Source organism: Berghia stephanieae, chromosome 1 (assembly GCF_034508935.2).
Source record: "Berghia stephanieae isolate SIO BIC M18660-M18661 chromosome 1, UCSD_Bste_1.3, whole genome shotgun sequence".
In the NCBI taxonomy this organism is placed as follows: Eukaryota; Metazoa; Mollusca; class Gastropoda; order Nudibranchia; family Aeolidiidae; genus Berghia; species Berghia stephanieae.
Genome location: NC_088360.1, coordinates 126,597,609 through 126,609,822, shown reverse-complemented (window position 1 = coordinate 126,609,822; position 12,214 = coordinate 126,597,609). Strand labels below are relative to the sequence as shown.

Sequence of the window (12,214 nt, the reverse complement as noted above, 5' to 3'; positions counted from 1 at the left end):
AGGTTATATATATTACTCTCAAGACTCAAGGTATTGTGATTACATAATTTATCTCTTTGAGCGCCGAGATTATATTCGCATCTCTGTCACAAAATGGCTGACATCTGATTGAGGCAGCATGAGATTGACAAGCTAAGGCAAAACGACATTCGAATTCGGTGAAAAATCTCAATTAAAATACCCCCTAGGGCCAATTGACTGTTTTGATGAAAGAAATGATACCACTGGTTTAATTTCAGAGTACTTTTGTAGAAAGGAGGTTTGGATTACATTATTATTTTTGCCTTTCAAGACCGGCCACACTGTGCAGCCACTGGTACTGAAGGAGTTAGCTTTTTGGTAATTTCTTCATAAACCAACACTCCCTCCATTCCTCTCCCCTTTATTGATATTGATTTTTTAACAACTTTCTTAATTAAACCTTGAAGATGAATTACCAGAGTTAAACATATTGTTTTTAAATCAAACCAGAATATGTACCTACTGCCTGTGCAAGAGTGGATGCTCTACGATCACATGGTTATGTCAAAGAAGCTTTGCGTTTGGCCGTGGCGATTGTAAGGACAATGAAAGCTGCAGTGGTCGCCAATCAGGAGAGCTGGAACAATATGCAAGGATCTAGTGAGTGGTTATGGAGTTGAGTTGTTGTTTGTTGTTATTGTTGTTTTCGTTATTGATAGCATGAGGCATAACTGGAAATTCCTTTTTACAAATATTTTTTTAAAAACCCTCATTTGCACCACATTAGTCTGAATCCAATCCATACGGTTACAGCTTCTGATTGAGCAGTGAAGACAGACATTCATGTGGTCTGGGATAGTGTTTGGATATGGCACTTATCACAATAATTATGTCCTCCTGTCATCATCATCATCATCATCATTGTCTTTTTCACCCTGGGTCAGGGTATAGGCCACAGACAAAACAGTTTCCATCCTTCTCTATCCTGAGCTAGCTTTTTTAACTCGTTCCATGTCTTATCACTTCTCTGTATATCAACTTCTTTACTTCTTCTCCATGTTCCCCGTGGCCTTCCCCTTGACCTTCTGCGAGTGTGTCCAATCCACCTCCATCGTCTTCTTCCTATTTCTTTTCCCACTGGCTTCTGCTGTGTTCTTTTCCATACTTCTTCATTCACAATTCTATCCATCCTCCTGTGACATCATTTTTTTCAACTTACTTATTAGTCACCATAATTACTCCCGTTCAAGTATTCTTTACATCCTGAGTAAAGTAAAAAGTCTTGATTTGGCTAAGGCAGGATTGTAGGGAACATGAGGCAGCATTTCCTAGGATTGTAACTGGGCATAACTGGGATGAATGTATATAGTCATGCCCATAGTATTTGAAGTATCAACATGTCAGTCATAGTTTACCGTTCTATCCTTGTTCTAAAAATTAATTGTGTATTAAAATACACAGTTAATTTTAGAACCCCAGAATACAATCTGAGCACTTCTGTAGCAGAGGAAGAAATTATTTTCTTTATTAAGAAGTTGTAGACATTGTATCTGAACTCGATTGTTGCTTGGATATTTTTAATTTTAAATGTATAGTAAATTTTTGTTCAGTCAAATTTGACTTTTTGATAAGAGAGTAAACTTTTGCAGAGGAGACAAAACTTGTCAGTCAAACATTATTATTATTGTTAATATTATAATTATTATTTTTTATTATTATTATTATTACTATTATTATTATTATTATTATTATTATTATTATTATTATTACCATCATCATCATCATCATCATCATTTTTGTTATTATTTTTTTTATTATTGTTCTTATTATTTTGTTTCTATTGTTACTTATACATAGATAGCTAGCTCATAATTTCTTCTTTCTTGAATCTTTTGTCCTCAAACCCATACTTATTACCTAAGGTGAATTATTAAAAAAAAAATAATAATTTTCTTTTTGTTTTTTTTTTGTATATGTGTGGTTAAAGATTCTGATGCAAAATTTAACATTGAAATGTTCCACAGAGTTATTCAGCTCATGCACATGCTCAGTCCACACTTGTGGCAGGAGGCATACTCCATATAATGCTATAGGCTGGATAGGCCACCCACTAGATCCTGTTGGTGTTTTGTTTGACACTCTGTGTGAGGCGTGTCTGGTCGCAGAGGATGTCTCTCAGGGTAAGTTGAATGAAATTTAGGTGGATAATTCAGAGGTTTTCAGCTAAAAGGGAACACAAATATTTCATGCTGAGTTGTTGATCAGGTGTAGAAAAAATTGGCTTATATCACGCTCAAAGAGAATTCAAAATAAGCACATATTATGCATTATTTGCATCAAAATTTCTCATTTTAATTCCCAATTTTATCCTCTTAAAAGAATGACATTCACTTCCCACTCGAGATGAAATGTTGGATTCCCAGTTTTATTGTATATTCAGATTGTATGATATTTTTTTTCAAAATGACTATATTTTTGATCTACATATTTAATTGTTTATTTTGATTTTCTTTCTTCTGCTACATTTTACTTTGTGATAACTATAATATATTATGTACAGATTGCAATTGCATCTAGCTGGGGTTTTTTTTGTTTTTGTTTTTGTTTTTTTTTCAGTATACCTTTCTTGAAAATATCCATATAATTACAGAATTCCATATACTTTACTTGTGTATTATGATAATGCAACATACATTTCATTCTCCAGAGTTTTATAGTCGGCATTTAAGCAATGATAATGCAAATGAAAGCCGGCGTCGGTACCAACATATCAACATTCCTGGTGCTGCAGAACAAGATCAAACCTACCTCACCCTGGCCTATGACGTGGCTCTCATAGGTAGGTCTAACTATTATTAGACACATTTGTGAAGACTAAGAGGCTAAGTATCTCTGAATCAGACTTGCACATAAATGAACCTGGTTTAATCTGTGTTATCTTTAGAGTCTTCTCCCCCTTGTAACTCAGCAGTCACAATAAAAATAATAATGATAGTAATAGTAACAATAATAATAATATATAATGATGATGTATTAATTATTATTATTATTATTATTATTATTATTATTATTATTATTATTATTATTATTATTATTATTATTATTATTCTCAATAGCTCAATTGGTAGAGCATTTGCTTTGCACGCAAAGGGACAGAGATTGATCCCAGGTGCAGTCAAGATTTTTTTTCTGAGTGATTGGGTAGCTGGGTCTGTTAGATGTGGCAGAAAGTACTTTGCGATAGACTAGCATCTTACCAAAGGGTAGCAAGCAATTACCCTTGTCCGTTTCATACTATAGAAACCGGCATAAACTCTGGCTCCATGGGCCCAATGGCTCTGAAGGATTATCCTATTAATATTATTGTTCTAATTATTGTTATTATCAGTAGCAGTAGCAGCACAGCAGCAGCATCCTATCATCATCATCCTTATTATTATTATTATTATTATTATTATTATTATTATTATCATTATTCTTTGACCTATTTGAGACAGATCTTGTGTTCTTCTGTTTTATCAATTAAGTCTGGATGCTCATTCATTAATTCTTTTCAATTTGAAGTATATCAATAGAAAAATTGGATATCTCTTCATTGCTTACTTGTGATAATCAAATTTAGGACAATAAGTGGATGATTTTATTTTGGCTGACAGTTTGATCAGATAAAGAGTTTCATTAGCTAAGGAAGCAATAAGAGCCATTGGCCAATAGGTGCTTCACAAGTCGGTCAATTTATCCCTTTTTTTTTTTTTTTACCTCTAATGTATTAGGTTTGGGACAACAGAGAATCATGCCCATAGGCATCCACTCCCAAGAGAAAGCTTGCAAGCAAGAGGAAAGACTGCTAGCCAAGCTCAACACTATAGAACTTGACTCTACTTTGCTATTGGTTTTACAAAATGAGACGCGTCTGCTTTTACAAGGTAAAACTCTTAAATTTATTATCAGCTCAAGTTTGTTTTCAAATTTAAAATGGGGTAATTAATTAATTTCTTGTCATATGTGATGAAATGAGTTCAGAGTCATTTGAGGTTTATATTAACAACTTTTTTGAATTGAAAAGCACAATTGCAATCTGTTATCAATGTTAAAATCCTTGATTCTTCTTTGAGAATTTTATTTTGAAGGAAAATCCTTCTGAATTATTCACCAGTCATATATTTATGTACATAGGCAAATTAAGAAAATGAGTAATTGGACCATTTCCAAATTAGATCTAACCAACTTATTTTCATATCTTGTACAACAGGGGGTTTATGGAGTGGCTTGGGCATCGGCATTCACCCTGAGAGCTATCCTATGCATATGTTTGCTCACTTCCTTTTCCTCAAATTAAAAACACGTGATGAAGATTTGGCTTATCAGGTTGGATTGAGGGCCATGAGGTAGGAGTTTTTAAGATGATTTAAAACAAAAATGTGTTTATGTGAACGTTAAATTTTATATTTCTGATTCCGGACTTGTTTTAAAGAATTTATCTGTCTTGAATGATTAAAGAATAAGTATCAATGGCTGTATATTCAGTTCATTTATATTTTTTTAAATTGATAAATCTGAGACATTCTATAGCATAAAGATAATATACTCTGTCTTTTGCCAATAAGGCGTAAAAAATCCTTAACATTTGTTTTAGTTTTTAATTACATAATTTTGACATCATCTCTACACTGTAATAGAATAATTTTTAATTTAATCATTCTCAACCCAATCATTTTCAGATTGCCAGTGCTGGAGAATCTGCAAGACTCTAGCCTCGAAGACAGTATCAATAACGCAAACATCCTGACCCGATTCCCACGCTGGTTTGTTTTATCACATGTTGAGTCACAGCAATGTCTTCTGGCTTCCACTTTATTTGAAGCTGCCAAAAGTGAGCATCATTTTTCTTTTTTGATTGTTTTGTTGTTTTTTGTTAGTTTGTTTTTCGCTGGGTTTTTTTTTTTTTTTTTTAATTTTTTTTTTGGGAGGGGAGGTGTATTGTTTTTTTTCCAGAATGGGGGGGGGGGGGGTGGAGGGGCAATGTTGCTTGAAGGCTAATACTTTTACGATCTTTTACTTATAACAGATATATTGAATATATATTACTTCTCATCTGTTGCATGAAGTTGACAGTAACAAACCTCTGAATAGAGGCCCATTTGAGAGTATTTCCGACTAGATTTGTTTATAGACTCAACCACTCAATCCTAGTAGGGTGGCAAGGAATGGAATCAAATTATATCTGCTTACACACAAGTCAAGTACTCTACCGATTACGTTACAGGGCATTCACATTAATTATGTTACCATTATGGTTAATAGCCCTATTTGCTTTTTTATTTTCATAAACCAGCTTCACTATTTCTATGTTTTAAATATATTTTTCCTTCATTTGCTCTCCTAGATGACGTCATAAGATTACAATCTGTGTTAGACTGTGCCCAGCGTCATATCCACAGTTCCTCCCAGCTCTTCCGTCTAGCCCAAGATACTTTCAAAATTGCCACTCCTCCGGATGGACCCAAATATATTCCGGCTCTCAAAGCTGCATTTGAACTGGGTCTTCAGGTTGGGACTCAATTCTTCTTAACTTATAATTAAATTTTTGAAATTATTTGATATCTATTTTAATGACTTACTTTTGCTGACTCAGTTGGCGTATGGCAGAAGTAGAAGAATAATATAAAGCAAACCATTATTTCATATAAGTCAAATTTTTCCACTATTGTCCCAGGGTGGACAAGGAGGGAAGGTTAGAGAAAGAATGTTTTTATTGTTAATATGGTAATCATGGATAACTTAATGCTTTTGTCAGTGATTCGTGTTAGTTTACAATTATTTTCATCAATATGATACATTCAGGTCATGAGAATGACGCTAATGACGCTCAATTGGCGACGACGTGAAATGGTGCGATGGATTGTGACATGTGCCACTGAAGTTGGTGTGGATGCTTTGCTGTCCATCATGAGAACTTGGTATCAGTATTTTGCTCCAGTGGAGGCATCAGGTTTGTATTATCAAAATTATTTTACAAATTAATCAACCATTTCATTGAATTTTCATATTAGTCAAATTATGCAATTTTCAATATTATACTTGGTCACAATGGCTTTTTCCACCTATTATTGTCTTTGAAATTATAACATCAAAACTTTATTACTTATCCGGGCTCTTGACTTCATTTTGGTCCCTCTTTTACATTTCTTTCTTCACTTGTCCAGGAATTAAATTCACGATTTTGGCTTAACTCTGCTCTACAGAGAAAGAAGCAGTCAAATGATTGCTTCACAACGTGTTTTTCCCCTATAATTATAACCATAATATATTATATGTCATAATTGATTTATTGAAATTTCATAATATTTTTGTGCGTCCCTCTCAATTGGTATCCTCAGAGGTAGTGTGCGTAGAGAAGTTATGATATTGTATACTATGCAATACAAAGCTAAAACTGCTAACTAAAACTGTCAAGAAGGATATTTTATTGTCTTACCAAGCACCTTCATTCTTACAAAGGTTTCCTAGGATGGTGAAAATTGTCTCGTTATGGAATCACTGCTTAATTATTTTTACGGAGTATTAGATTTTGTGTTACCTTGTTCCTAATGAATAGTGGTTCTAAATAAGTACTATTTGTAAACTATCTTTAGAAAATATATTTTTTACAAAGTCTGATAAATAGTATTTGTTAATTTTCTTATTGTCTTAAAATATTTCTTCCAGGTACAGTTGCAATGACAGTAATGTCCCCTGCCACCATGATGCAACTTAATGCTTCCTTTGCCCAGCAAGAAGAGCTTACTCAGTGCGCTCGTACTCTTGCCCTGCAGTGTGCCGACCGTGATCCTCAAAACTGCGCCTTGTGTGCTCTCAACCTTTGTGAAAAAGACAGTATTGCATTTGAACACGCTTACCAAATTGTAGTGGATGCAGCATCCCACATCATGAACTCCAGCCAGCTTTTCACAATTGCTCGTTACATGGAACACCGTGGACACCGATCTCAAGCATTCAGATTGGCTCTTCTGGCCATGAAAGGCCTACATGTAGCCTACAATCAGGATTCACATCCAGCCATTTCAGATGTGCACTGGGTCTGTGCTCTCTCCCACTCTCTCGGTAGATCTGAATTATCAAATGTCGTTCCCATTTTAGTCAAGAACATCCAGTGTGCAACAGTACTTGCTGACATTCTTAGAAGATGCACAATAACAGCACCCGGTATGGGATGCATGGATGGAAAACGCAGAACACTCAAACTACTCAGCTATGACAAAGCCCCTCTGAAACAACTCATGGACTCCACAATTTTAGCATACGTTCACACAACTCACTCAAAACTGTCCCACATTAGTCCTCGCCACTATGCTGATTTCATAGAGTATTTAGCCAAAGCCCGGGAGACCTTTCTCCTAGCTCACGACGGTCACATTCAGTTTGCTCAGCTGATAGAGAATATGAAACTTGTTTATAAGGGTAAAAAGAAACTAATGGCTTTGATTCATGAAAGGTTTGGATTATAGTTGTGGTTGATAATGAATGACAACAAAAGGTTAGTCTTATCCAGCTTTACTGAACAATTTTACAAGGAAAATATTATCCAATTCATCACGGCTTTTTCGTGCTAATGGAATGATTCTGTTCTCGCATGCTTCTAAGATTAAATGTAAGGTCCATGATGTACCATCACGAGATGACATTGTGAGAAGTTTCAATTTCATAAGAATTCCTTGACTAGAACAGATTTTTAAAGAATTATTTAATGCGTTTTATCCCCAAATTTCAGAAAGCAATCAGCCTGTATCTGAGTTGAAATTCAAACATGTTTTGGATGCGACTGAAATTGTAGATACTGCGGTGAATTTAGAGACCTACTTTTATGTCACATATTAATCTTGCTGGATTTACTAGTATTACAGTGTATTATTGTGCTTGAAACAAGGGTTGTGTTATCTTAGTGTTGTGTCTACATATAGTTATTTTTTTAGTACATTGATATCACTTTGCAAGACCTCACAAGAACGTACATTGTGTTTTATTTAGGGCTGGTTGTTTTATGTTGTTGTTTTTTTGGGGGGGAAGGTTTGGGTTTACTTTTTTTTTTTTTTTGTATGGGTGAGGGGGATTTTGTTCACGCTGGGCAACGAGAAATTTATAGATTTTCTTTTGTGAATTGAGGATTCTCCACTGAGTTACAGATATGTGAAATAGAAAAGTGTGATAAGTTTCAATCCTAATAACTTGTGAATGTACAATTTTATTTTGAGGATCTGAGCTATGATATTATTATTATTATTATTATTATTATTATTATTATTATTATTATTATTATTATTATTATTATTATTATTATTAATGTTATTATTATTATTACTTTTTGTTTTGTTTTGTTCTTTTGTATTTTTTATTTTGAGGGGGGGGGGGAGAGGAATTATTTATTTCTCCGAGAAAATGTGCATTAGAAATGATTTAGAATATCTTTGTTGGTGAGGATAATGTCTGTCCATTTTTTTTATGAGACTTCGTAGAGTATCTGGCTGGTACTTGGATCTTCATCTGTGAACCAATTCTCTTTAACATAGGTATCTATGACCTCAACTCTAAATCCAATCTAACTGCCTTGTAGCCGTGTACCATCTTCCTTTTTCAAGGAGCTGATTTTACCCTAAAAGTGTTGCAAGCTCCTAACATTAAATTTAACAATACTAAAATTGTTTGTCAATATGTGTAATGCTTACATGGAGGTGTAATAGCCGTTTATGAATAAGATTAGTTTACATATTAATTTCGTAGCATATGGCTCTCAACTTTTGAACTTCCTGGTTGTAACAAATTAGGTTTGATGGCAGTCGATGAGAGCCATCATTTGGATTGTCTAGCCTCCTAATATGTATTTCCTAGCTTTGTGGTTTTTCTGTCCTTGTCCTGGGATAAGGTGACTTAACTTTTTCACTGGTTGGAGTCCTTTCCCATGAAGGAAGCAATCAGATGTACACAATTGTATTTTATCTGAAAGAGATATGTTTACCATGTGTTTTGGTTTAAGAAATCATCTGAGTGTTTCCTTGATGAAGGATCCCAGTCAGCCCTTTTTTAAATTTTTTTTTTTTTTTTTTTTTTTTTTTTTGTGATTCTCAGTGGCCCCTTTATGATGACATATTTCATTAATTGTCTCAAAAATCAGATTATTCCTCCTTGATTTTTTTTTCCCTTAAAACTTTTTAAACATTCTTATTGTTATTATTGTTTGTTGTTATTACTATTATTAATATTTATAAAAAGACAATTTTTATTCTTAGTGAATTGATTGAAAGAGGAAAGTCTGATTAAATAGGTGTAAGAAGAGAAGAACCATGTAATGCAAGTGCCATACAGTATTGAAAGAAGTCGAGGAAGTTTGTAATGTACCAAAGACCAATCAGCGCTGAGTTAAATGATTTTCAGTCATTCATAATCCTTCCATGTCAATTGTCTGAAGTAGTTATCCATGCATGCATCACTTTGGAATTGGTATTTAATGTTTAGTTCAAGATTTAGCGGATCATCTAAGGTACGCATGAGCTAATATTTTTCTTTTGTCTTATGAATCGAGACCCATCTATTTACAAGTTAATCTACTAATCCTTCTGGGTGGGGTTCCTGACCTTTCATAATGGGCAGGCAGGTACTAACTGTGTCTTCTATCCCCCTATATCTGTTTCCTAGTTGCTTTCTGTCTTTGTCTTGGAATGAGATTACTTAGTTTCGTCCTGACCCTGACCAGAGTCCTTGGCTGAGAGGGAAACAGTCAAATGTATAGTTATAGTTTTGAGAGATGATATATTTTTTCCTTGTAAATCACCTCTCTGTTATGTAGTTTTGTTGGGTTTTTTTAACATGTGATTTGTAAACATTTGAGTGTGGACCTGTGCTTGTGTCAGGATGAGATTGCACAATGAGAGTACGCTCTTGGAATCTACATCTGTTCCCTATTAGGGCCATTTGATTTGTCTTAATTTTCTCTTGTGCTTTTAATTGTAAATCTATAATTTTTTTACTGTCCCATTCTCTTCCTTTTTACTGGCACTGAAATGACCTAAGTGTGTCGCAAGCTCCATAAAACCCTTTAAACAAAAAAAAACAAAAAAAAAAAATCTAATCCTTCTATCATCTTGTGACATCTTGCTCTATTTTTATTTAAATTTTGTTTGTTTGTTTGGGATTTGTTTTTGTTTTTTGATTAGGGTTGCTTGTTGTTTTCAAATAAAGACAAGATGATATAAATTGACAAAGAAAACTCCTGACTAAAAATCATATGAAAATCAAAAACTTTAGATATGCAACAACAACAACAAAAAAAGTACTACAATTTTTGTCGATAATGTTATATATTCTTTCAGTTTTTGTTATTTTTCTGAGGGAGTCTATGCTCATTTTGATGCATGCTTCATTTACACAAAATGGATAATTTGCTCCACCATTCCTCATAATTTGTACGTTTAAAAATAATATTAAATCAGTCATTTAAGTGCTTTTGTTTGCTCTAAGTATCAATCCATGCTAATCTTCTTCTGCAGATTTCCTTATTTTAAAAATTTTTTGATCATTACCTGACAGAAGAGAAGCAAGAGCAGCTTTTAGTGGAAATCAAGGATTTTAATATTTCACCTGATCAATAGTCTGGTGAAAAATTAGACTTATGGTGGCCACATTGTGTTGCATCTGGAAAGGTTGGTTTTAGGTAACTTAAGATTTACAGTAGTAATAAATTGTCAGAATCGTGGTGCCGTGATGGTTGAAAATTAAGAAATTTTCCTCTTTTTTTCTTTTTTTCTTTTTCCCCATTATCAGCACCGATCAATAAATCTAGTACAGCAATGCTACATTTGAGCCCAGCAATACTTGTCATTTAAGTGGGACAAATTGGAATCGACTGAATTCAACATTCAGGGGGATGAGGTTGAATTCGATGTCAGGTGAAAATATGTGCTGCTAAAACCAAAACATAAAATTTATTTTTGTGAATAGACAGGTTTATTTTTCTCTATCAGAAATTGAATATCTTTCTTGCTTTTAATTCTGTCTATCACTGTAACTTGGCACTCAGGTATTGGACATTCATTGCCTATGGAAATTTTACAAAAATTAAAAAATAAAAAAAAAATCCAGGCTGCCTGTTTTCATTCGTCTAATATATACTTAGATCAGGAATTGTTAATAAGTGATGTCAGATTTTAAAAAAAAAAAAATTTCAATATTTACATACTTATATCGTATGTCTAAAAAGATGAAATTATCATTTTATTGTAAATTTTGTTCGTCCCATTTATGATGTGCTTGAATTTAGACTTTTTTCTTATTTTTCTACCTCATATGACAAGTTTAGTTTTGTTATTTTGACATTTAATAGTATTCGTTTTGCCATCAGCTGTGAGATCTTTGGAGTATCACCAGTCAAACAATCGCTTAAAGATACGTAATGTTTTGAAATAAGTTATTTGTTTCTCTGTGGAGGGAAATCTTGCCTACTTTTAATGAAATTTACAACAACAAAAACTCAAGTATCTAGCTAGATTGCTGAAAGTTTGTCAAACATCGTTTTTATTTTGTTTTATTAATTTTTGTTGTTTTTTTTTTTTTAAAGGTTTTTTTTTTTTTTTGACTACATGTACATTAAAATCATCCTACTTTCTTTTTTATTTGTGCTCTCAAACAATTTTCATACCATTTGTGCATTTATATATTTGTCAGCTCTTTGTATTACCTCGACAGATATTGTTTAAATGGCAATCAAGAAATGTAGAATACAAGTGTAAGCAATCACAGTTACTTCATATATTTTTTTCCATGAATTTTATCATTACACAATAGATTTACTGATACCTCAAGAGCCATAGATGCAGACCAAGAACAAAGTCATAGTTTTCATTTATTTTATAACAAAAGTTGGTGATTTTTAAAATAATTTATGTTAATATTTTTAAAACTCTTTATTACGTTAACCCCGGAAAACTTAAACCAATATTAATATTTATTAATATATTAATTTATATTCATAATTATTAATATTTATTTCACTTTGATCAAATTTTACCATTGAGAAAGAAATTCCTGAATATCAGCAAGGCTTTTTAGCTAAAGAAAAAAAAGGCACACAAAAGAAATATTATTCCCACTCTCTGATGTTTTATGTTTTGTTTTGTTTTGTTTTTGGGGTTTTCTTTTTGTTGTTTTTGTTTATTGGAGGTTTTTTGTTTTGTTTTGTTTTGTTTGTTTTTTTCGTTTTTGG

The 12,214-nt window shown here is 33.0% G+C and overlaps 1 protein-coding gene across 1 annotated transcript in view; it reads left to right on the top strand.

Annotated features, from left to right (window-relative positions):
- LOC144963068 (zinc finger SWIM domain-containing protein 5-like) overlaps positions 1-7,588 on the top strand; it is a 53,618-nt gene extending 46,030 nt beyond the window's left edge. Inside the window, exons 9-17 of the mRNA XM_078896700.1 lie at positions 472-621; positions 1,986-2,141; positions 2,669-2,800; positions 3,735-3,887; positions 4,214-4,349; positions 4,683-4,834; positions 5,348-5,511; positions 5,806-5,953; positions 6,670-7,588. Coding sequence (XP_078752826.1) covers positions 472-621; positions 1,986-2,141; positions 2,669-2,800; positions 3,735-3,887; positions 4,214-4,349; positions 4,683-4,834; positions 5,348-5,511; positions 5,806-5,953; positions 6,670-7,469 — 1,991 coding nt within the window. The 3' untranslated portion in view covers positions 7,470-7,588. The remainder of the gene's footprint in view (positions 1-471; positions 622-1,985; positions 2,142-2,668; positions 2,801-3,734; positions 3,888-4,213; positions 4,350-4,682; positions 4,835-5,347; positions 5,512-5,805; positions 5,954-6,669) is intronic.
- The last annotated feature ends 4,626 nt before the right edge of the window (positions 7,589-12,214 follow it).